Source organism: Hyperolius riggenbachi, chromosome 8, assembly GCF_040937935.1.
Source record: "Hyperolius riggenbachi isolate aHypRig1 chromosome 8, aHypRig1.pri, whole genome shotgun sequence".
Lineage (NCBI taxonomy): Eukaryota > Metazoa > Chordata > Amphibia > Anura > Hyperoliidae > Hyperolius > Hyperolius riggenbachi.
The window spans coordinates 33,873,585-33,899,870 of record NC_090653.1 but is presented as its reverse complement, the minus strand read 5'-3'; the positions used below and the strand labels follow the sequence as shown (position 1 = coordinate 33,899,870).

General features: G+C 45.9%; 1 protein-coding gene across 1 annotated transcript; it reads left to right on the top strand.

The window, feature by feature from the left end:
- Nucleotides 1-215: 215 nt before the first annotated feature.
- Nucleotides 216-25,220, top strand: LOC137528083 (H-2 class II histocompatibility antigen, E-S beta chain-like). The gene is made up of 6 exons (XM_068249342.1): nucleotides 216-330; nucleotides 488-757; nucleotides 11,081-11,362; nucleotides 18,038-18,151; nucleotides 18,248-18,277; nucleotides 24,893-25,220. The coding sequence occupies exons 1-6, from the start codon at nucleotides 264-266 to the stop codon at nucleotides 24,916-24,918; spliced, it is 789 nt and encodes a 262-aa protein (XP_068105443.1). The 5' UTR covers nucleotides 216-263; the 3' UTR covers nucleotides 24,919-25,220.
- The last annotated feature ends 1,066 nt before the right edge of the window (nucleotides 25,221-26,286 follow it).

Here is a 26,286-nt window from a genome sequence, read left to right as displayed (position 1 = left end):
ATTTTTTTCTTTTTGTTTGTTTGTGTTCACTCTGCTGAACGTGCTCAAATAAAGATACCGAAGACTGAGGACGCTCCTATGGTCGGGGAAAGGTAACTACTAGTCTTTATTCCTGGGACAGGTTATATAGACTGGTGACGCAGGGATTGGAATAGTCGCAGCTGATTGGTCAGATGCGGTTAGTGGGCGCCTCACTGGTATGCTGGATACCACGGGCAGCACCTGGCTGGATAGTCAGTCAGCGCTCAGCGAGCTGCAGAGAGATGAGTTGGCTGCGTGCGTCGGTGTTCCTGGCTGTGTTCCCCGCATTGTTATCAGCCTCTCCCCCAGGTAACATTGTAGCATGTTATACTGGCAGTAATGTGTGCAGCGCGGGGATTGAGAATGGAGAGCGTGTGACAGATAAAGTTCTGCAGGGATTACAGGGAGGGTGTGTCATTCATTCCCTCGGTGACCACAGTCTAATCTCTCTCTTCTCTCCCTGCAGAGGACTTCGTGTACCAGATGAAGTGTCAGTGTTACTTCAGGAACGGCACAGAGGACATCAAGTTTCTCTATCGAAGTGTCTACAACCAGGAGGAGATTGTGTACTTCGACAGCGATGTGGGCTACTTCATAGCCAGGACCGAGCTGGGGAGACCCGACGCCGAGCACTGGAACAGCAAACCGGAGCTCCTGGACCTCGCACGATCTTATCGGGACAATGCCTGTAAAACAAACTATGCCATAGACAAGGATTCCATTATCGACCGGAAATGTGAGTACATCTGTTCATCGGTCACACGGCTCCCTTATCACTCCACGTTTTATTGAGATGTCTATACATTACTTGATTGGCTGCGTAAAGGTGGCCATACATCAAGCGATTTGGAGGCCCATCGACCAATTTCAGCATGGGAATTGGCCACATGGCCTATCATGGTCGCATGCTGCAAGATGTCGGGCCGAAGTTGGTTGGTCGGGTGTGCGCCAGCATGGTGGCGATTTCCGGAATGAGACGACGAAACCCCCGCCGCTACTGCCGCAATGTATAAATGTGCCTCCCCATGTGCGCATTTATCGTTACCTGTCCTGTAGCAGCCTCCGCGCGGTGTCCGTAATCCACCCAGTGGTTCTCTGTACATGATACTGGTGCATAGTGTCTGACGTCAGACGCTATGCACCAGTGGCGTGTATGGAGAGCCACCTGGAGGATTACGGACACCGCGCGGAGACTGCTACAGGACAGGTGACATATAAATGCACACACCAAGCACATTATACATTGGGTGCAGCGGCGGTACGGACTCAGCCGATTCCCCCAAGATTTCATAAATTTGTCTCTTTGTTGAATCTGCCGATACATTGTCAGGTCTATGGGCACCTTTAGTTAGATTGATTTACATCCAAAATCGATTGAAACAGTCCATCTGGCATGCTGGGAAGAACAGTTCTCCAGTCACAGCTTCCATCTTCATCTTTCAGCACAAAGCGTTCTGATTGGCTGACTAGTGTCGGCATGGTTTTCGACAACCTTTTGGAAACCTAGGAGTCTGAGAGGGTACCATCCAGCCAATCATGTTAGCTAAATAACCCAATGAGGTTTCCTACTCGGTGCCCTAAAGTAGACTTACGCCAGAAAGGGCTTGGTCTGGTGTGCAGCAGTAGCGCTGTTTGATTTCTTGAGAATTGATGGAACCCCAGCCGCGCTCCCCCCACATGTAATGTGTACCCCCTGGGTCCATGTTGGCATACTTTTAAAAAAGCCGCAAGTCTAAAGGGCACAGCTTTAGCGGTTAGCAGGATATCGGTAAATTTACCAAAACTCTACTGTCCACTTTTAGCATTAGTTGACTATAATTAAATTGAAAGATATTCTACTATCACTTTACCCTAAACCAACTCTCACTAACCCTCCCCTTCCTACACCTAATATTACTGCCCCTACCTATGCCTTACACTAAAAACACACACACACCTAGCACTATTCCCCCCACCTAGAGCCGGAATACCAGATCCAAATTACCCTCCCGGTGCTAGCTCCTGTCACTAAATATAAAAAACAGAGTTCCAATATATCCAGCGCCTACCATAGGAGCTATATATGGCTGGCGCCGAGGTTACTGCCGCGGTGCCACCATAGCTGCAATTTGTATGGCGGCACCGAAATAATAAGGTGCAATCTGTCCTTAAATTACCTGATTCGCCGTGGTGAGTCTGGAAGTGTTGCTTAAAGGGAACCTTAACTGAACGGGGGGTAAAGAGTTTCACTTACCTGGGGCTATTACCAGCCCCCTGCAGCAGTCCTGTGCCCTCGGAGCCGCTCTGGAATCCTCCGTTCCCCCGCTGTCAGTTTCGTTTTTGACGACTCACCAGTCGGCCGGCGCCATGCGTATTACTGGACGCATTCCCTACTGCAATTAGCGCTGTTGCGGACCGCAACGCGTACAAAAATACGCGTTGCCGCATTCCGCATGCGTAGATATACAGCAACGCATATTTTTGTACGCGTTGCGGTCCGCAACAGCGCTAATTGCAGTAGGGAATGCGTCCAATAATATGCATTGCGGCCGGCCGACTGGTGAGTCGTCAAAAACGAAACTGAGTGACAGCGGGGGACTGGAGGATTCCAGAGCGGCTCCGAGGGCACAGGACTGCTGCAGGGGGCTGGTAATAGCCCCAGGTAAGTGAAACTCTTTACCACCTGTTCAGTTAAGGTTCCCTTTAAGCTCATGTGGCCACTGACACGCTCCTCCTGTGTCCCGTGACTCCTCCTCATCGCCACCGAGTGCCAGGGGGAACAGGTAGCGTCCATTACTATCCCTCCCCTCTTTACTTTCTGTTCTGTGACCCCTAGTGTCACAGCGCTGCAAATACAGCTCGGTGCTCTCCTGTTTTTTTGGAGGTAACCAGTTTGGAGAACTTAGCAAGAAGGTGGAGAGGAGGTTTGAGCGCTCGGGTCTGGGCATATTAGGTCAAAATACCAAATAAAAGACATTTAAAACCAAGAACTATGCAGTGGGGTATAATATAATAGCAATACAACACAATAGCTGAAAAATAGGCAGCACCCCTATGATGAAATCCATGAATACACATATGGAGGAAGGTAATTAGCATAAATGTGTAATACATAGAAACCTCAGACTCATGAAAGAAATAAAGTACATAAAATAGTGCGGTATGCAGGAATGATACTACGGAAGGCTTTTTCAACTTGAACTAGCACCTTTGAAGAAGCCTTATCAGTGAATCGCGACAGGTGGGGTCAGCGGTGCGCACCTGGTCTGGTAAGGAGGTTTCCCCCACATCTCCACACTTCACCGGTACTGCTTCACTCCCACATTGTCACATCTTTCATTGGTGATGCATCCATCCTCACTGCGGGACTCTCTCTGGCTATCACACCACCTGTTTGTATCACGCCTCTTTCCCTTTTCTGATTCCACGTTTGTTTTTTTTCTCCCAGTGTGCACCTTTCACTTATGTATTTTTTTTTTTGGGGGGGGGGGGGGTTTGGGGTTTTTTTTTTTTTTACTTCACTTCTTTTGACATTGGGACAAGGCTTTTTTCTCTTACAAGGGCATATATCCAAGACAGAGATCTCTGTTATTTTGGAGAAGCTAAATTATCTTCAAAAATCTTGTGTACTTTTAATTTCCCATGTTTGCCTTAAACACTTGAGAAGAGACTGTCCACCTGAGCAAAGTAGAATCCATGTAATGATAAACTGGGGTATTTAGCAATCACTTCATTAAAAGACATAAGAGACATATCTTTTCGAAGAGCATCACCCAGATTAATTAAACCCACTCTGGACCATTGGGAAAAGGCAGAATGCAATAGTCCTGGTGTAAATCCAGGGTTATTTAATAAAGGGAACCTAGGAGAAATGTGTCCCTCCAAACCTAGTTTTTTCCTCATTTCCCTCCAACATATGACTGTGTCTCTAATGATGAGATTCTGTTTAATATGTTGCGGAGTTTGCTTAATTTAGTATGTAAAATACCTTGGAAAGAAAAGGGAGCTATCAAAACTTTCTCTAGGGGTGTGTTGGTGACATAAGAAGTATCTCCCATCGAGTCTCGAACGTGTCTAAAAATAGACGCCAAATTATAAAAACGAATATCTGGAATATTCAGGCCTAGGCGGAAGATGGGGGCCTTCAGCTTTGATAAAGCAATTCAAGGTTTTCCTAGAGCTCCACAAGAATTTTACAAAGGCACTTTCCATACGTTTAATATCTTTGTGCTTTATAAGAATAGGTAAAGTTTGAATAGGATATAATAATCTGGCGAAACTCATCATCTTTATTAAATGGACCCTTCCTGTAAGGGATATCGGTAACTGTTCCCAATTTTTTATTTCTTTTAAGATGTTTGTGATGACTGGAGAGAAATTTAGGCCATATAGTTGTGTTATATCTCTTGGGATCTTAATACCCAGATATACAATATAAGATGAAGCTTGTTTGAGTCGAGAATTCAATAAAGGGCTTGCCGAGTAATTTCTGTTAAGGAATAGTAATTCACTCTTGTGATAGTTGATAGACAGACCAGAAACTTTACCAAAACTATTTATGAAATTAATAACCTGTGCCAGGTCCTTATTAGGATTGGCCATGTAGAGCAGTATGTCATCAGCAAACAAGGATGAATGCACAGTTTGTGGGCCCATCCGAATTCCCTCAAAAACACCCGAAAGGGCAAGGGCACGAGACAGGGGCTCTAAGACTAAATTAAATAACAAAGGAGAAAGTGGGCAGCCCTGTCTCGTGCCCTTCCCCAGGGAAATGGAGGAGCCCAGTGATCCTGGGATGGCAACCTTGGCTGTGGGGCTAGCATACATTAACCTAATATAGGGGAGAAAATTACCTTGGAATCCATTGGATTCAAGAACTGTGAAGAGCCATGACCATTCAATACTGTCGAAGGCCTTCTCGGCATCTAAGGCCAAGAAGGCCTCCCACCCTTTCCAACCACCTCGCAGTCTACCATATTCCAGCACTGCCAACGTTTTTCTTATATTTAACACTGCACTTCTACCTCTCACAAACCCAACTTGGTTGTCTAATATAAGATCAGGAAGGAGTTCCGCCAACCTATCTGACATGATTTTGGACATAATCTTGAAATCAAGATTTAAGAGAGAAATTGGCCTATATGAGGAAGGCTCCAAAGGGTCCTTTCCTGGTTTTGCTATTAACTTTATTTTAGCATCATTGGCTGTAGGGAGAAACTGTTGATCTTTAAGAATATGGTTATACAAGGCCGCCATTGTATTTACGACATCATTGTTCAAAAGTTTAAAAAATTCAGTAGAAAGACCATCGGCCCAGGGGCCTTTCCAAGACTCATCTTTGTAATCACTCGTAGTACTTCTTGAGGTGTTATGGATGAGTTCAAAGCAAACACTGCAGATCTATTTCAGATAATTTGGGTAATATCACCGAGCTAATAAATTGTTTCTGTTCTGTTGCGAGTGGAGTCTTGGAAGCATATAATTGTGAATAGTATCTATGAAAGACCCCTATTATTTCCTCTTGGCTTGTGCAAATCTTTCCCTGATGATTTTTAATTTTGGAAATCACTGATTTGGTCCATCTGGGTTTAGTTAAGTTGGCCAACATCCTTCCCGCCTTGTTTCCGAATTTAAAGAAATGTGCTGCTCTAAAAGATCTAAAGGTCCTATCGTATATTTCTAACCAGTAATCAGCCTCCTTTTTTGAAGCTACCCACTTATCTTTCAAAGCAGAAGAAACTGGGTTAGCAACGTATGCAGAATATGATTGACGAGCATCATTGCAAACATTCTGATAATTCTCCATTGTTTTTTTCCTGTATGAGGTAGTATATGAAATAATTTGTCCCCTAAGGACTGCTTTGGCAGTTTCCCAAAAAAGGACTGGTTGTTTCCAATGCTGTTTATTGTTGGAGCAATAGTCCCTCCACCATAATATAATATCAGCTGCAAACTGTTCATCTGTGTATAGGAACGTAGGAAAACGCCATTCCCTGGTAGGTTGTTTTAAAGTATTATAACACGTGGCCAAAATGGGGGCATGATCAGAAATCACCAAAGCTTTGATGTCTATTGAGTGGAATGAGGTGAGTATATTATTAGAAACCAAAAAAGTATCAATGCGTGAACTAGAGGAGTGAACCTGAGAGTAAAATGAATAATCTTTATCAAACGGATGAAGGTGACGCCATATCAATCAGGTTAGTGGTTTCCAAGAACATTTGGAAAGAACGGTCCTGTTGTCGCATGGTATGGGGTAATAAGCTTAACGTTTGCCTATCCATGGGAGAATTCGGGACTGCGTTGAAATCGCCCGTCACAATTATTTTAGAGGGGTCAGGGGCTTGTAGTACCTCTCGTGTTAGCATTTGAAAAAATGGAGAATTATCAGAATTAGGAGCATATACGCCCCAAACCAAATACACCATGCTATTTACTTGGACTTCAAGTTTTAACCATCTACCTTCCTTGGTATCAAAATCACAAAGAGATACTGTTCCCATAAAGTTTCTATTAATTAAGGCAATAATCCCCGCCCTTCTACCCTCTGAGGGAGCACCTATAACCTGGCCCACCCAGAATTTTCGCATTAGATTAAAGTCCTTTTGCCTAAGGTGTGACTCCTGTAAAAAGGCTATGTCAACCTTCATTTTATCCAAGTGTCTGAGTACCTGGGTACGTTTTTGAGGTGTATTGAGACCTTTGACATTCCAGGATAGAACTTTCATGGTGGCCGTAATGGCCCTGGGGCGAAAAGTCTCAATAAATCCCAAATATTAACATAAACACATGAGACTCTGGTGGTGTCCCAGCAGCACCAACCCAAATCAAATCCTGTCAATCTGAGCAGAAAGAAATAATTAAAGAGTGAATAGAAAATTTGAGGGAGTCTCGAGGCAGGAGCAATAGAGGCAGGCGGTCCCAAAAAACAACAAAACTTATAACACATAACATAACTACACACGTTTATCTGAGGGGGCACTCAAACTGGCCAGGAGCCAGGAACCTACATAATTACTGAGTGCATCCCTTTTCCCTCTAACAATGAACTCAACCCAGTATCGTAAGGACTTCCTTTTTTCTGAGAGAATAACTTTTTCCCAATAATGAAAAATACAAAGAAGTAAACATATAAAAAATAGCATATAGAACTGTTCCAGAAGGGAGAGGATAATCCTCTAATCCCTACGCAGGCAGCAAGGTCTCGCACTCCTCCCGTAGTCTGATCGCAAGGGCTGATCATATGATTTATAATGCACATAGTATCAAGCCCCACGATCCAAGGGCGAATGATAAACACTAATCTTATAGTTCCCCATTATGATGGTAGAAGAAAGAACAAATGGCTTTATGAGCCAAACAGCCAAGTCTCATAGGTCTCATAGGACAGAGCCAATGACTATACTATTAATCTTCCCATGCTGCCGAATCCTGGCTGGAGGGTACTTGTTGCGAAAGAGTAATATTTGCTGCATCTGCAGGAGGCAGAGCCAGCAGGCCAGAGTCTGCAGTTTGAGAATTTGTGGTCCCATTACTGTTATTTGATCGAACAAAAGTCTCAGCGTCAGATGGTGAGAGAAATGTAGACATCTTCCCATCCTCAGAGTAGATGTGCAGCGTCGCCGGGTAGTTGAGAAAGAATCTAGTCTTGCGTTTGACTAATAGCTGGCAAACTGCGTTAAAGGCTTTCCTGGCTCTATTAACTTCGGCTGAGTAATCAGCAAAAAGAAGGAGTTTGTTCCCTTGTACTTCCAGAAACTTCTGGGCACGATAAGCTTTCAGTATGGCAGCCTTCTCAGAGTAATCTAAGTACCGGACAATAACCGGACGAGGCGACTTTCTTTCCAGGTTTATCGGGCCAACCCGGTGAGCTATCTCTACCTTCATAAGAGTATTCAGGCCTAAAGCTTGTGGTATCTCGGTTGAGCACAAAGCAGATAGCTCGTTTGGCTTAATAGATTCCGGTACACCGATCACCCGAAGATTGTTACGGCGTGACCGGTTCTCTAAGTCCTCCAGTCTGTCGAAGACAATGACTTGTTTATTACAGGCTGACTGTGCTAGCTTAATGGCCTCCTGAGATCTAGTGGTAGACTCACTCACCCGTCGCTCTAACTGCGTCATCTTGGCTTGATGATCTTCCAGAGCAGTGTTTCCCAACCTTTTCCGGCCCGGGGAACACTGTCTGACCAAATTTTTCTCCGGGGAACGGGGGGGGGGGGGGGGATCGGGGATGCGGCCCCCAGTTGTTTGCGCGACCCCGGTTGTTTGCGCGACCTAGTGGACAGTGCCGTGCGCAGCAGGCTATGGGGGGGGGGGGGGGGGCTGGGGTGCGGCTGCATAGCTAGCATAGTTGCCCCAGTGTAGGGAGTTTAGTTGCCTCAGTATAGCTAGTATAGTGCCCCAGTATAGCCAGAATAGTGCCCCAGTATAGCTAGTATAGTGCCCCAGTATAGCCAGCATAGTGCCCCAGTATAGCCAGTATAGCCCCCCAGTATAGCTAGTATAGTGCCCCAGTATAGCTAGTATAGTGCCCCAGTATAGCTAGTATAGTGCCCCAGTATAGCCAGTATAGTGCCCCAGTATAGCCAGAATAGTGCCCCAGTATAGCTAGTATAGTGCCCCAGTATAGCCAGCATAGTGCCCCAGTATAGCCCCCAGTATAGCTAGTATAGTGCCCCAGTATAGTGCCACTGTATAGCCCCCCAGTATAGCTAGTATAGTGCCACAGTATAGCCCCCCAGTATAGCTAGTATAGTGCCCCAGTATAGTGCCACAGTATAGCCCCCCAGTATAGCTAGTATAGTGCCCCAGTATAGTGCCACAGTATAGCCCCCCAGTATAGCCAGTATAGTGCCCCAGTATAGCCCCCAGTATAGCTAGTATAGTGCCACAGTATAGCCCCCCAGTATAGCTAGTATAGTGCCCCAGTATAGTGCCACAGTATAGCCCCCCAGTATAGCTAGTATAGTGCCCCAGTATAGCCAGTATAGTGTCCCAGTATAGTGCCCCAGTATAGCTAGTATAGTGCCCCAGTATAGCCAGAATAGTGTCCCAGTATAGCGCCCTCCCGTCCGTTCCCGCGGCCGCCGCTGTTATTACCTTAACAGCTGCCGCTCTCCCCTCTCCGGCGCATGTGTTTATTATAGCAGCGTATCTCCGGCTGCTCTGTGTGATGCGGAAGGAAGCAAGGCAGCGGCTTCCTGTAACGGCGATATGTATCGCCGTTACTATGGTAACCGAGCCCTGCCTCCTTCCGCATCACACAGAGCAGCCGGAGATACGCTGCTAGAATAAACGCATGCACTGGAGAGGGGAGAGCGGCCGCTGCTAAGGTAATAACATCGGCGGCCGCGGGGACGGGCGGGAGGGGGAGAAGAGGACGGCACACCAGGCAACGTTCCGCGGCACACTGGTTGAAAAACACTGTTCCAGAGCATCCTGGAGCTTTCGCATTTGCTGGCCCATTGCCTCAGCTATCAAAGTAGTTAGTTCTGGGCATAGTAAAGACACCACCTCCTTGGCCAAATGATGATAATCAATGCCCGGCCGTTGTTCCAAGCTGTACTCTGCGTCTGCATCTGAGACCTCGTGTTCGGAAGTTTGTTTGGCGAGACGATGGGGGAATATGACGGGAGGAGGATTAAGAGCGGAGCTCACCGCTATGCTGCCATTCCTCTCAGCGCCGGAACCGGAAGTCGCGTTGTTTTTATATTATACCCATCTGTATAGTTCTTGGTTTTAAATGTTTTTATGTGGTATTTTGACCTCATGAAGCAGAATTGTTTATAATTTAATGGTTTGGCACAGTGCATGGCCAAGTCTTTTTCTCTGATTTCAGTGTTCAAACAGTACTGACTTCTTCTGCACTCTCCATAGTATCATTAGGCTACTATTTTGGTTTAAGGAGAACCTGTATAAAAAAAAGTTCCCCTGGGGGGTACTCACCTCAGGAGGGGGAAGCCTCAGGGTCCTAATGAGGCTTCCCGCTCCCCTGTAGCTGCAGGCAGTCCAGAGCTGGCTCCCCCGAAGTGTCCCAGAATCCTCCCTCGGCAAGACTGACAAGCGCTGATTTATTTACCTTTCCTAGCTCCAGCTGGGGCGCTGTTGCGGCTTTCCGCACGGAGATAGGCGAAAATAGACGATCTGCATCGGGTCCGCTCTGCTGAGCAGGGGCAGGAGACTTGCGCCTGCGCAGTAGAGCGGGCCGACAGCGATCGGCTATTACCGCCTATCTCTGAGGCGGAGAGCCGATACTGCGCCTGCGCTGGAGCCGGGAAGGTAAATATTTACATCTCCACTGTTCGGGGAGCTTTACCTCCGCTGCCGTGGAGGACGGGGGAAGCCTCAATAGGATCCGGAGGCTTCCCCCACCCCAGGTGAGTACCCTCCAGGAGTCCAGGGGATGTTTTTCTCAATATAGGTTTTCTTTAAATGATGCTTGTCCACATGGTTTTGTTATGCCTGAGCAATATAAGTTCACAGTCAAACTTTACGGTTGAATACTAATGTGTCATATGTGTGAATTCCTGATGACTTACGGAATGCAAATATGAAATCCATTTCTTGATAGGGCTTAAAGGACTTCCGAGGCCAACTCAAAAAAAAAATTAAATACCTACATCACATTTGAAGTCACGGAGGACGCCGTCCGCACCCTCCGTGCTGTTCCGCCAGGTCCCCACAGCAAGCTATTAGAGCTGTAGAGCACTAATTTGTAAAAAAAAAGCCTGGTCACTAGGCGGGGTGTAAGCCTATGGACCTGAACTGGTTAAGTCTCATCAATTAGTTTGAGCTGAATAAAAAATGTGTGAGGACTTCGGCCCTCGAGTACTGGAGTTCGACACCTGTGCTCTAGTGGATGAGACCTGAATGGCAACTGTAGCATAGTAATACAGGGTTGGCAGGTGGCGTCACACCTCTATTCCTATTTAGAGCTATTTGCATCTCATTGACTATTCCTACTTTTGTGAACGGCAATGATTACATTTGGCGATTAACAGAGCAGTAAAAACTAGTACTGCTCTTTGCATTGGTATCTCTGTCATAGTAATAAGTAATTTAATTCTGTGTCATCCAGCTGAACCTAGAATAAAGATCATCTACACGCCATCGCTAAATGAGGCGCATCAGAACATCCTGACCTGCTTTGTGGACAACTTCCTTCCATTCAACATAAAGGTCACCTGGCTGAAGAATGGGGTGGAGGAGTCAGAACAGGTCACATCTTCAGAGCTTCTTGATGATGGAGACTGGACCTACCAGATCCATGTTAATTTGGAAACACCAGTGAACCACAAAGATACCTTCACCTGTCGTGTGGAACATAGCAGTCTCACCACACCCATGGAAGTAAATTGGAGTAAGATCAGCTTATTCTCATACATGCATTTATTATGAATAGAAAGCTTATTAATAATTCATATATTTGTATAGCGCTTTTCTACTGTTGGACTAAAAGAGCTTCCAAGCCAGCCACTAAAGCGCACTCAGTAGGCAGTAGCAGAGTTTGAGAGTCTTGCCCAAGAATGCCTACTGAATAGGTGCTGACTTACTGAACAGGAAGAGCTGAGATTCAAATCCAGGTCACCCGTGTCAGAGGCAGAGCTCTTAACCAGTATACTATCGAATAGGCCTGAATGATTTTACAAAAAGATTGAATTGCACGATTTCTGCCAGATATTGCAATTTCAATTCGATTCACGTTTTTCAATGCACAGCGATGGATTAGCACACCAATGGTGAGTATGAGTTTCCCCAGTATATAGGTAACCACGTATAGGTGGCCCCAGTATAGTTTAGCCAACTATAGGTGCCCTAGGAAAGGTCTGCTAGCTACAGGTGCACCAGTATAGGTAAGCCAGCTATAGGTGCTTCAGTACAGGTTAGCCAAAATTGATGTCGCAGTATAGGTTAGCCTGTATAGGTGCCGCAGTACAGGTTAGCCAGTGTATAGGTGCCGCAGTACAGGTTAGCCAGTGTATAGGTGCCACAGTACAGGTTAGCCAGTGTATAGGTGCCGCAGTACAGGTTAGCCAGTGTATAGGTGCCGCAGTACAGGTTAGCCAGTGTATAGGTGCCACAGTACAGGTTAGCCAGTGTATAGGTGCCGCAGTACAGGTTAGCCAGTGTATAGGTGCCGCAGTACAGGTTAGCCAGTGTATAGGTGCCGCAGTACAGGTTAGCCAGTGTATAGGTGCCGCAGTACAGGTTAGCCAGCATTGGTGCCACAGTACAGGTTAGCCAGCATATGTGGGGCAGTACAGGTTAGCCAGCATTGGTGCCGCAGTACAGGTTAGCCAGCATATGTGGGGCAGCATAGGTTAGCCTGTACCCCCTTTGTGTATATAGGCAGATCCTTCTTTAGTGTATATAGCCAGATCCCCTCCCCTTAGTGTATAAAGCCAGATCCCACCCCCTTAGTGTATATAGCAAGTCCCCCCCCTCCTTACTATATATAGCCAGAACTAACCCCCTTTAGTGTATATAGCCAAATTCGCTCCCCTAGTGTATATTGTCAAATCTAGCCAGATCCGCCCTTTTGTTGGTGATTTTCAGTCGGTGGTTGGGCAGCTTGAGCTCATCATGTGACTATCAATTTTTAAAGCCCTTCCTTGTATTCTAACTGGTGTAAGGAATTGCAGATTTTTTGGGAGGAACCTGAAATAGGGATCATAAAGGAAACATACCTGGGGTTTCCTCTGGCCTGATCGCTCCCACGCCATCCTCTTCTGCCTCTCCATTCGCCCACAATTAACCTCGGAAAGTTCCTCCGGTCCAGGGTCAACTGCGGCCGAGCTTGCTCCCACCACGTTCATGTAGTTGGGACGTTCTGCACCTGTGTAGTACTAATGCACAGGTGCAGAATGCTCCCAGTGACAGGAGTGAGATGGGGGAGCAGGCCTAGCCAGACTGCACCTGCATGACTGGCCCCGACTGGAGTATTTTCCGGGGCCATTTGCGGGCGAACGGAGAGGTAGAAGAGGATGGCGTGGGAGCGATCAGGCCAGAGGGGGCTGAAGGAAACCACAGGTATGTATGTTTTCTTTATAATCGCCCCATCTCAGCTACACTTTAAATGAATCTTAAACCTCATATTCACATTTGAAGAATGTTGCCCAGGAGGGATTTGATCCTTCAAAAGACAGTTTGGGGCCGAGGCTGTACTGATGGACCTCTAGACTCCAGGTAATGGGCGAGCTTGAGAACTATGCCATTCGGCTGAGTTGATCCGCCAGCCAGGCTGTTCATATTTTAGATTCTCGGCAGAGGCATCCCCGACCATCAGCCTTGGCCCAAGAACCATCCAGCGCGTTTACAAACCTTTTTATGCCTAGTAGGTAAGGTGAATAAGGTGCTAATAATTCTGAGATAATGCACCAGTGATCTGCAGCAACTGCAGAATTTGATTGGCTCATGTTCATGTTGCATACATTTGCATAAAACCAGCACTAACTCAGAATTATTAGCATTTCATTGACTATCCCTAAGTATGAAATTGTAATAAGATGTTATGGCAATGTATCAGCCAGTGTTTTCATTTTCTTTGGTTTCCATTGTGTTTTGTTTTCCATATTCAGCCTGCCTGTTTCTCATACGCTCAAAGTCTGTTCCTGGTTCAAATTCATTGGGGGCCAAATACCAAATGCTGTTCAAACTCAAATTAGCACCTATTTAAACAAAAATAAAGTGTAAACCTCTATGTACACCCGCCCTGATTTAAAGGGGCACTATGGCGAAAAATTGTAACATTTAAAATGTGTGTAAACATATACAAATAAGAAGTACGTTTTTTCCAGAGTAAAATGAGCCATAAATTACTTTTCTCCTATGTTGCTGTCACTTCCAGTAGGTATTAGAAATCTGACAGAAGTGACAGGTTTTGGACTAGTCCATCTCTTTATAGGGGATTCTCAGCAAGGCTTTCATTCTTTATAAAGATATTCCCTAAAAAGCATTTAAACAATGATGCTGGCCAGCTTCCCTGCTCCCTACACAGTTTTTTTGGCAGTTGGACAGAGCAACTGCCATTCACTAAGTGCTTTTGAAAATAAATATATCACTGAGAATCCCCTATAAAGAGATGGACTAGTCCAAAACCTGTCGCTTTTGTCAGATTTCTACTACCTACTGTAAGTGACAGCAACATAGGAGAAAAGTAATTTATGGCTCATTTTACTCTGGAAAAAACGTACTTCTTATTTGTATACGTTTGCACAATGTTTATCCATAGTGCCCCTTTAACTCTGGACATGGAAAGAATAACTGCACTTATGCGTGCCATTGAAGTTATCTTTTTGACCCACAAAAGTACACTAAAAAAGTAAGTTAGACCTGCTGTCTAGTATGTATGGATACAGAGATCCGGCTACTGTAACCTATTGCTCCTCTTACTCCACTATCAGCAAATAATTACTAGTGGCATCGCCTTTCCAGTGGCATAGCTAAGGAGCTATGGGCGCCGGTGCGAGTTTCTCATGGGGCCCCCCAAGCACTCTATGCATAACAATTAATACAGAGCACCAAAACCTGCCAAGGACAACACAGTGTCAGAAGTGCAAGAAGGGGATGGGGAGCAGTTTGTTAATGATTATTATCATTCAAAGTATTTATAGAAGTGATCATTACGAGCACAGGACCAATAACGAGCAAATGCTTCAGTTGAGGGAGGGCCCTACGGGGCCCCTCTGGCCCAAGGGCCCCGGTGCGGTCGAGACCTCTGCAACCCCTATTGCTATGCCACTGCACCTTTCTCTTAAAAAAGTAGACAAGGACATGGAGCTTCCAACAGGGGAAAAAGCTACTGAGAAGCAGTGTATGGCTTCTGATGTTTGTGCTTCACAGCTCCAGTCCCACCTAGACTTTGATATCCTTACCAGTGTTGCCAACTCATCCCTTTAATTACTGACACATCTAAGTTATCCAGGTTCTGGGGCTATTTGCACATAATCAGTACCTTAACTGCATCTACCTAGCCACAAAACCTGTATAATTCATATGTGTCAGTAATTAAAGGGATGAGTTGGCAACACTGATCCTTACACACATCATAAGAAGGTTTGCAAATGTTTTTGGTAGAAATAACGTATCGGTTGTAACTCAAGCAAATCTTTGCATTACCAGGACATAATAAAAAAAAACATCTGGTACTGAGCAGGTGTTAAAATTAGGTAAGTACAATCTAGGGCTGTGGAGTCGGAGCCGAGAAGTTGGAGGAATTTTTGGGTACCTTGAGTCAAAATCGTGGTTTCATAAACTGAGGAGTCTGAGTTGGAGTCGGATGATTTTTGTACTGACTCCACAGCCCTGGTAAAATCTTAAGTGAACATATTATACAGTGGCATTATTTAGCAAAGCAGAGCCGAAATACAGAAATAGTTTTGAAAAAAGCAGTGCTGTGGAGTCGGTACAAAAATCACCCGTCTCCGACTCCTCAGTGTATGAAACCTCTGACTCCAACTCCGACTCCAGGTACCCAAAATAGCTCCGACTCCTTAGTGTAATACTTACCAGGGCTGTGGATTTGGTACAAAAATCATCCGACTCCTCAGTTTATGAAACCTCCAACTCCAGGTGCGCAAATTTTCTCCGACTCCACAGCCCTGGAAAATACACATTTATTGCTACCATAGAACTTAAAAAGGAACCGTGGTGAAAATGACATAATTAATAAAATTACTTATTTATTGCAATAATTATGTATAAATGATTTAGTCAGTGTTTGCCCATTGTAAAATCTTTCCTTTCCCTGATTTACATTCTGACATTTATCACACGGTGACATTTTGAGGCTCTGTTCACATCTAAAAATGAAATCGCTGACGGCAACGATCTTCAATTTTTTGCGCGTTTTTTCCCCCCCTCCAGGCGCTCTACTGCGCGCTATGATTTTGTGCAGTGCGCTTTTGTAAGTGCTTTTGCAGAGCGTTTCTGTTTCTTTGACCCAAAAAAAGAATAAATACAATGTATTCATTATTAACCCTCCTGGCGGTTTGCAAAAAATCCGCCAGGGGGCAGCAAATAGTTTTTTTTTTTTTGTTTTTTTTTTTCATGTAGCGAGACTAAGTCTCGCTACATGATAGCCGCTGCTCAGCGGCATCCCCCCAGCCCCGAGATCAGGAGATCCCGTTCAAAGAACGGGATCTCCTGGAGGGCTTCCCCCGTCGCCATGGCGTTGGGCGGGATGACGTCACCGACGTCATCGACGTCGTGACGTCAGAGGGGACTCCGATCTACCCCATAGCGCTGCCTGGCACTGATTGGCCAGGCAGCGCACGGGGTCTGGGGGGGGGGGCGGCCGCGGCGCGACGAATAGCGGCGGATCGGCGAGTAGCGGCGGCGATCGGATGCTACACGCAGCTAGCAAAGTGCTAGCTGCGTGTAGCAAAAAAAAAATTATGCAAATCGGCCCAGTGGGGCCTGAGCGGTGCCTCCAGGCGGCATAGCCCGTGCTCAGCACGGGCTTACCGCCAGGGAGGTTAAAATTGTGAATAAAATCGCAGCACAAAGCGATTTTGTGAGTGTTTAGCTCTCTTCCTATACCTTCCATTAGACCAAAATTGCCCCACAAATGGTACAGGCACCGCTTTGCGAAACAAGCTGATAAGAACCTTCTCATAGAGATTCATTGCACAAGCGTTTTGTGGGCGATTTGAACATCGCCTGCGCTTGAAAAAAGGCCAAAAACATCTTAGATGCGAACAAACCTTCACTGTTGGCAGGTGATGTCAGTGGAAGGAGATGCTGCTTGTTTTTTTGGCAGTTGGAAACAGCTGTTATTTCCCACAATGCAACAAGGCTCCCACAGTGTGATGTCAGAACCATGGTCCTGACATCACACTGTGGAAGGGGGTTTCACCACAATATCAGCCATACAGAGCCCCCTGTTGACCCGTTTGAGAAAAGGAATAGATTTCTCATGGGAAAGGGGGTATCAGCTACCGATTGGAATGAAATTCAATTCTTGTGTACGGTTTCTCTTTAATCTACAGTGTGTACGAACTTAAAGAATGAACCAGCTACAGATCACAGGCCAGTAGACTAGACAAAAAACAATTTAAAGAGAACCCGAGGCGGGGTTCTGGGAATGAAATCCCCATACAGAGGCTGGGTCTGTCTATAGAGCCCAGCCTCTGTTGCTACATAGATCGCTCCTAAGGCCCCCCCCCCCCTGCGCTCTGCAATACCCCATAACTCACAGCCGCGCTGTGCGGCTGTGTTTATCTCTCCTCTGTCAGTCTCGGCTGCTCCCCCGCCTCCTGCATCGCTCCGGTCCCGCCCGCATCCCTTCCCTCCAATCAGCGTCGAGGGAAGGGACGTGGGCGGGGACTGGAGCGATGCAGGAGGCGGGGGAGCAGCCGAGACTGACAGAGGAGAGATAAACACAGCGCGCTCTGACAAGCTGTGTGTCAGCAGCGCGACTGTGTTTTATGGGGGGATTACAGAGTGCAGGGGGGCTTAGGGGCGATCTATATAGCAACAGAGGCTGGGCTCTATAGACAGACCCAGCCTCTGTATGGGTATTTTATTCACAGGACCCCGCCTCGGGTTCTCTTTAACATCAAATAGCTACAATGCAACAAGGCTCCCACAGTGTGATGTCAGAACCATGGTCCTGACATCACACTGTGGAAGGGGGTTTCACCACAATATCAGCCATACAGAGCCCCCTGTTGATCCGTTTGAGACAAGGAATAGATTTCTCATGGGAAAGGGGGTATCAGCTATCGATTGGAATGAAGTTCAATTCTTGTGTACGGTTTCTCTTTAATCTACAGTGTGTACGAACTTAAAGAATGAACCAGCTACAGATCACAGGCCAGTAGAGTAGACAAAACGATTTAACATCAAATAGTTACAGTATTTATAGATACAGATTTGTAAAGTTGTAGATCAATAGAACATTGACCAATTATTTATGCAGAGGCAAAACGTTTTCTGCAGCTGCGGAGGGTTTACTTGAGTAGCACAGTGCAGTATCTCTAAAAGATCTACATTTGAAGATATCATGATTCTATTGTTATGTTTGCCTTTGCAGAGTACAGAATACCAGAATTTGCCTATAACAAGAAGCTGATAGGTATAGTCGGATATGTCCTGGGAGTGGTCGTCTTCATTGCTGGACTCCTTGTATATCTTCGAAATACAAGAGGTACCTCAGTCAAGGAGTAACCTTTATAAAATACCATTAGCACGTGTTTTAAGAGATTATCAATTTAAAAAAACCTTTTCTGTTATTTCTCTTTAGGGTTCACATTCCTGCATGTTCAACAACATGGTGAGTATACATTATTCTGATTCTCATAAACCATGTGTCCTACTCATCTGTCTGATGAATGAGATGTCAGCATATGAAGGAAGGGGCCAGGTCACCAAAATTTACACTTAGTCTTTGCATCAGTGAAGCGATCAAGTATAATCGATTAAGTTTTTGGTGACCTGGCCCCTTATTTTACATGATGACATCACATGGCAGGGGCTTTCATAAAAAAGAGGACTTCTTGCATATAAGGACTGCAGTTAAAAAGGTTCGGTGGCCTCTGATGATCTTAGGAATCCTACAAAACAGCTGTTAAGCTACTTGCTCTGCACCACCTGTGTTTTCTCTTCTGTGCTCTGGCACTAGTGTGGATACAGTAAAAACTTGTTATGAATTTAGTGCTCGGTTCTTTGATTTTGCTTACCTGCTTAAAGGAACTGAGACTTTATAAACATAAACATTTATACTTGCCCTGGGGCTTCTTCCAGACCCCTGTAAGCTGTGGGCTCCCTTGCTATCCTCTCAGGCTGCTCTGTTTGTCTGCAGTCTACTTCAGTAAATTCTTCCGTCGGGCTCCACTGCACATGCATGGTCCTGTGCATGTGCCCCCGATCACTCTCCCATGAGTGGGAGCATTCTGCACATGCGTAATTTGTTAAGACTGTAATCATGCCGTTGCAATCTGTAGAGTGGGGTACTCACAAGATTAGGTTGCAAGAAGGGCAAACAACCAATGTAGCTTTTGGAGAATATCCATCTCCATGCAGGCACAAAACCCTTGACGGACATAGGTCACTCTCTTGGGAAAAGAAACGTGACCAAGACCTGTCAGCTACGAGTACTGGAGATGGTCACCCACCACAAGAGGGTAAGAACACAACAGGGGGATATGAGGTGCCCAGGGCACTAATGCTCTTTGAATCGTTTACACCCGGCCCTGAACCTTGGTCTGATGAAGTGAGACGTATTTACTCACGAAACACATTGTCTAGTGCAATTTAAAAAAAAATCTGTTTTTAATATTGTGTCATCATTGAGGTGAGCCACCTCCACTTCCTTTTTACTTCTTTGGTTTTATTAAGTTTAAAGTAGTTTATCATCACTGGTTGTCTCTTATCCCCCGTTGAATCCACAACACAGTACACTGTAAGGAGGAAATCTGGGGGAAGGACCAAGGTTAGTGAGTCGCACAAAAGGGTGGGGTGCTTGGTCGGTGATATGCTTAGAATTTCAGTTTGATGCAAATGTTATGCAGCTTAGAAATTGACCAATCCAGTGCAGTAAGTGGTGCATTGGATTGGTGCAATTTCATAAGCTTGGTGTAACGGCTTGCAGGCTGCAACGGTACAGTAGACACAATATGATCCCCAGAAGGCGTAGGAGGAACTTCCCAGGACCCCCACAATAAAACGTACCTTTATTATTAGCAAGTGTAAAACAGATGAGTGTTTGTGCACAGTATAATGCCGGTTGGCAGACGGTCAGAGTATGAACGGAGTGAGGCACAGTATTACAGTAGCTAAGCGCTGGGGACAGGCAGTCGGATAGTCAAGGTACAAGCCGGGTCGTTACACTAATATCAGTTCAGGCTTAGGGTCAGACAATTGTATAGTCAGAGAACAGGCTGGATCGGTACACAGTAATATCAATACAGGCTTAGGGTCAGGCAATCGGAGAGTCAGAGAACAGGCTGGGTTGGTACACAGTAATATCAAAAGCAACAGTAGCGACACACTCAAACGCCTAGTGTTAGCTATCACAGGCCCTGCGTGGCGTCCCCAGGCCCCTTAAGAAGTCTGGGTGACGTCACTTCCGGGACGCGCGCCGCCTGCTCAGATAGGATGGACGCGGGCTGTGACGCGCATCACCCATGCGCTGCTTGGAATGCAAGCCGGAAGGACCAGGGACATCGCAGGCACGCGGATCAGGTAGTATTATTACACTTGGAATTATCTCACTAACGTAACTCAGCACGTAAATTTACATTGCTTTAAAAATGCAGAACACAGAAAATAAGGTTTTATGTACACAAGCAGCAATAATATTGTTATAGGTAAGGGCATCTCATTGACCATCACTACTGGCCACACAGGGAACAGCCTGATCTGGCAAGCGATAAGTCACACCCAATAAGAGAAGCTCAGGTAGAAGTGATCAATTCCAATCAGCCCCTGGCCACCCAAGAGGTGGGGTGAGGCAGATTTCTCAGGCAGCGGAATTGGGGTGGCGGCGCCCGCCTGGCCATGGGTGGGAGGGGGCTGCCGAGCTGGAGGGGGTAGCAGCCAGGAAGGGGGAGCAGCCAGCACAGCAGTGGGATGGGGGGTCGGACCCCCCTCACCTGGGGCTCCCCTAACCGTACTCCCCCTCCCGCTATTTCTCCAGCATTAAAAGTCAGCAGCGAGTGGGCCGAGCAGCAATAACTCACCTTCCTTCCATTCCAGCGTTGCGTCACTTCCTGCAATGCCGCCCACTGACCAGAGCCCATCTCTTGCCCGCTTCTCCCCCTTCTTGGCTGCTACCCCTTCCAGGCTATCTATACTGTAGGCAATGTTACTACCTGTTGGGGGGGAGGGAGGCAACAGCCTCACAAGTTTGCCTCAGACGGCAAAAAGTCTAGAACTGGCCCTGATTCCAATACCATTTCTACTTGATGTCAGAATCCCATAGAAATCTGATCAAGACCAGTCACCATTTTGATAGACATACTCACCAAAAGGACTACATTTCCCGGCATGCATTGCAGCTACCGGGGAGGTGCACTACCACTTCTGGCACTTCAGACTGCTGCAGCTGTGGCTCTGAATGGTAGAGGGCATACAGATGGGGAGCTAGGGAGCAGCCCCCCAGGGTAAGTAATGCTTGGCGTCCCCAACGGCCTACACCATTTATGAACCTTCCTCGGGGAGGTTCTTTTCATACAGTTTATATAATGTTTTTTATATTAAAACAGCCCTCAGATCCCTTTAAACTCATTGATAATAGAATGTCATTGTGGTATTTTTTTTTTACTTTTAACCATTTATGGTAAATGCTAAGTGGATGTGATGCCAGGCCTCTTGTTGGTAGATGGTCATTTAGGACCACTGCCCACACATCATGCCAAAGCAGGCAGTTGCTGTGGGACATTGCACAAGATCTGGTACATTAAAAGTACTCTTCATACTTTTCATGGTCTGGTATGACACTGATTATTAAAGGACACCCAAGGCGAAAATAAACTAATGAAATAAACAATTGTATCCATCTTCCTTCTCCTAAAAATGACCTTTTAAGATATTTCAGTTTTATTTTATGTTTAAATCTACTTTTTAAGTTTTAACTGTTTTATTGTTTTTGCTCAATAACACATTCATTGAAGTATGCCAGAGCTAAAATCTATGAACCATTATTGTGTTTGACAATATGACAATATGATATAATAACACACTGTATAACAATTTATGGAACAGTTGCAAACCATGAACAATGCATACCAACTAACTTAACACCTTGAGCAAGGTGAGTATACCCAACTCCTCCCACTCTTACTTCCCCTACGAGTTATACAGAAATAGCCTATCAAAAATTATGGAATAAAATCAAGTGCACCATAGAGACTAAAATAATGGCAAAGTTGACTGGATCAGCCATTCAGTCTGTGTTAATATCATAATATGGCAACCAACAGGACCATATTTTCATGACTTTTTAGAGCACTTGTGCTTTTCACAAGTAGCTTTGTGATAAAACACTTCTTAATTTATGTACTAAACCGATTATGCACCGAGACCAATCATTTTTGGTAGGCGGTGACCTTGGTTAAATCTTTACGGAATAATTTTCTTTGCATAAAAGGTAGAACAAAAATATATTTTACTAGCCAACCCGCGTCATAGCATACGCCGCATCTATCTATCTAATAGAGTACGTGCCTCAACCTTGAAGCAAGAAGAAGTAGGCTTTCCATGAGAAAATGTATGCGTGCTCAAACACCAAGTTTAACTGTAGCAAGTCTGGCTTTGCAAATCCGGCCTAATTGGCTATTCATGAGGCAATGCTCATGCAAATATGCATTTGCTTTCGCATGCCAAACTATGCAGGGTCAAAAAACCAATACTGCAAAGTGCTCTCTCGCTGCCTGGGAACCACAGCGGCACCCCGGAGTGGGAGGCTGGGTGGCGCAGCTGCCCCCAAGCGTGGCCAGCGCTGGGGAGAGCCGTCCGCACCCACCTCCTAATATTAAAAACAGCCACTTACCTTAACGTCCATTGGGTTCTGCTACATGCGCATTAATTTTCTCATGGAAAGCATTTTGTGCAGTTTGTATCCTTTGGAGGCAGGTGGTGGATGACTTGCTACGGTGGTGTGAACCCTGGAGTGAGTGCGCCTGTCCTCCCCCCCCCCCCCCCCCCCCTCCCCCCTCTGGAGTGCTGTATGTGAGCCGGCCCTGAGCTCTAAAGCTCGGGGTGACCCATGCTTCTCCTTTCTCATGTGGTGCCCCCAAATTAATGCGCATGTAGCAGAACGCAATGGACGTTCAGGTAAGTGCCTGTTTTTAATATTGGGAGGTGGGTGCAGACGGCTCTCCCCGGCGCTGGCCAAACTTGGGGGGGGGGGTCGTCCACGCCACCCAGCCTCCCCCTCCGGGGTGCCGCGGTGGTTTCCAGGCAGTGAGAGAGCCTGGGACCCTGCGGTCCCCCTAGTTGTATAAAAAGGGGGCATTGGGAATCCTCCCCGTTGCGCTCTGGAGGCCTGGAGCACACCAAAAACTGCTAGCAGATCTGCAAAATGCTAGCAGATTTTGAAACGCTTTTTCTTATTTTTCTGTAGCATTTCACCTAGCATTTTGCGGTTTTGTAAAGCATTTTTGGTGTAGTAGATTTCATATATTGTTACAGTAAAGCTGTTACTGAACAGCTTCTGTAACAAAAACGCCTGCAAAACCGCTCTGAACTGCCGTTTTTCAGAGCGGTTTGCGTTTTTCCTATACTTAACATTGAGGCAGAAACGCATCCGAAATCCAAAAAAAATGCCTCACCTCGGGAGTATGCGTTTCAGCAAAACGCCTCCCGCTCTGGTGTGCACCAGCCCATTGAAATACATTACCCAAGCGTATCCGCAGCCGCAAGTGGATCGCAAAACGCTGCCGAACCGCTCTGGTGTGCACTAAGCCGGATAGTGCTAATGTAGCATGTAGCAGGGTGACTGCTTTGTGGTATTGGTTTGTGCATGCATTTGCATGAGCATTGCGTCATGAATATCCAATTAGGCCAGATTTGCAATGTCAGACTTGCTAGGGTAAGGCCTCTTTTCCATGGACTGTGAATAGGCAGTGAAATGGCTCTCAAACTCTCACAACTGCTCACTGCTGCCTGGTAACTGCTTGCTGCTGCCTGGTAACTGCTTGTTGCTGCCTAGTAACTGCTTTTTGCTGCCTGGTAACTGCTTGTTGCTGCCTGGTAACTGCTTGTTGCTGCCTGGTAACTGCTTGTTGCTGCCTGGTAACTGCTCACTGCTGCCTGGTATCTGCTCGTTGGTGCCTGGTATCTGCTCGCTGCTGCCTGGTAACTGCTTGCTGAGCACACAGCTCAACAGTCCGTGGAAAGAGGCCTTAAACTTGGTGTTTGATCACGCATAAATTTTCTCATGCAAAGTACTTCTTCTTCTTGTTTGAAGGTTGAGGCACTTAGGCCACATACAGACATCAGACCATAGTCTTTGGAAAATGAAAGATCACAGACCAATCTTACCACCCTTCCTGTAGTATAAGAGCCATACTCTACACAGTCTTTTCTATGGAGCTGAACTCCCCATCAGAAAAAAATCTTGGCAAGATGTTGCACACACAGATGCTGTACAGACACAAAAGATCAGTATCTGCAAAAGATCTGTTCCTGCCAAAAATCCATTCCTGCAAATTGCAATGATAGTCTGTGAGATTTGCAGATCATCATACACACATGATTTAACTGACATTCATCTGCAGATCAGATCCACCAGGATGGATTTTCAGATCTGAAGATACTGGTTTAGCATTGACTAAACGATGCCACAAGCTCGTCCCTCAGACACCCGTCTGAACCAAGCCTTAAATATCTGTTACTGAAATGCAATAGCATCTGCAGAACACACTTGAATATAACTGTAAAATATTGAGGCCTTTTGGCACAAAAAGGGGGATATTCCCCAGGACAACTTCAGTCAAGCTTATTGAGGGCACCTGAGTCCAAAATCTTTTCTAGTTTTTTTTTTTTTTTCGTGTGATAATGATTATGTGTTTATTTAGCGCTGACATTTCCCGCAGCTGGTTACAATTCATGGTGCTCTAAGGAGCTCACACTTTAATGTCCCTACCATAGTAATACTTGGGATAAGCAGATAAAATGACAAGTGTGTTACTGGAATGTGGGAGGAAACTGGAGCAAGCAGAAGAAACCCACACAAAGAACACAAATTCCAGATAGTTCCCTGTCCAGGATCAAACCAGTTCCAGAAGTGAGTAAAGATGGCATCCTCCAAATCTCTTTCAATTTAAATGACAACAGGTTCAATCAATATATCCATATGCATCGCATGTATTAAATACATGAAAATAAGAAGAACGGATATTTCATCTCTGCAGTACTTCAAATGTCTTTTTTTCTTTCATACCAGATCTGAACGAAGGAGAAAACATCTAGAATATGTTCTGCACTAGAGATGTCTACTTTCTTCATTCTGCAGTCCTGATCTTCCGTGGAAATGGAACCAAATTTGCCTTTTTCAACTACTTGAAACAAACCTGAACTTAAATTATACTTATGGGATAACTGATTATACGTGTAGCAGCAACAGAATGTTGAACCTCCCTGCAGTCTCATATTCCTTTGTTCAAATACAGGGTAAAATTTGCTCTCTAATTTGAAAAACAGCCACTTCAGTGTGATGTACTATCCGGTTCATGGAGCTCCTGACTAAAATAAATAATGAGCACTTTTTTAAATTTTCCGATAGATTTTGTTATCAGCAGTGTTTACTCACTCAGATAAAACTAATTTGCTTCTGTGTACTCTTGCAGAGAGGCCCACATTGCATACAGGGGCCCATACACCTAACGATTTTCCCGCCGATATACAGCCGTTTCGATCACAGTGATCGAAACGGCTGTGAAATCACCGCGCACACCGCTGACAGAACAATCGATTTCCGTCCGAAATCGATCATTCCCGTCGACCCATCCGTGCGGAAGATTTTTTTCGGTCGCCGGAAGGTCGGGAGTGCGTTGTTAGCGGCGTTCGAATGCCCGACGACCGACGCAATACAGCGGTAATACATTACCTGCTCCAGCCGGCGCGAGTCCCCTGGTCTTCTTCTCCGCTTCGGGCTCCAGAGCTACACAGAACTTCCTGTCCCGGCAGGAAGTTTAAACAGTAGAGCGCCCTCTACTGTTTAAACTTCCCCTGGACAGGAAGTTCAGTAGCCGGAGTGGAGCCGGTGCGGAAAAGAAGACAGTGGGGACTCGTGCCGGCCGGAACAGGTAATGTATGAGGGGGGGGGGGGGGAGCAGCGGCAGCTCCACAGACTGTGATCGGTTTCAGGCTGAAATCGATTCACAATCTGTTTGCAGTAAAGGTGGCCATACGATCCCTCTCTGATCAGATTCGATCAGAGAGGGATCTATCTGTTGGTCGAATCTGATGGCAAATCGACCAGTGTATGGCCACCTTAAGAGTTGTTCAATTGCATACAGATAATACTGCTCTCTGAGTATTCAAGTGATGCACATAGCACAGAACTCATTAAGTACCCAACTTATGAAGTCACTACAATGTGTGAGCATCCGCTCCTCCAAGTACTGTACCAGCCAATAACCTGCTTTCCTATAATGTGTAAGGCCCAATCAGACATTTTAGCTTTCAAGCTGAAGAACCATATGGACCAGTATATGAACACAGCTCAGAAGGTCATTGGGAACAACACAAGAGTCTCTAAACACCAGTTGCTCCTAGAAAGAGCAGTCACCCAAGACGAAAGGTCTAGACAGACCAACCTGAGCACAGCCTGAATTG

Coding starts and splice junctions, on each gene's coding strand:
- LOC137528083 (XM_068249342.1), top strand. CDS start 264: ATGAGTTGGCTGCGTGCGTCGGTGTTCCTGGCTGTGTTCCCCGCATTG. Junction 11,363..18,037: donor ACCCATGGAAGTAAATTGGA/GTAAGATCAGCT, acceptor TTGCCTTTGCAG/AGTACAGAATACCAGAATTT. Junction 18,152..18,247: donor ATATCTTCGAAATACAAGAG/GTACCTCAGTCA, acceptor ATTTCTCTTTAG/GGTTCACATTCCTGCATGTT.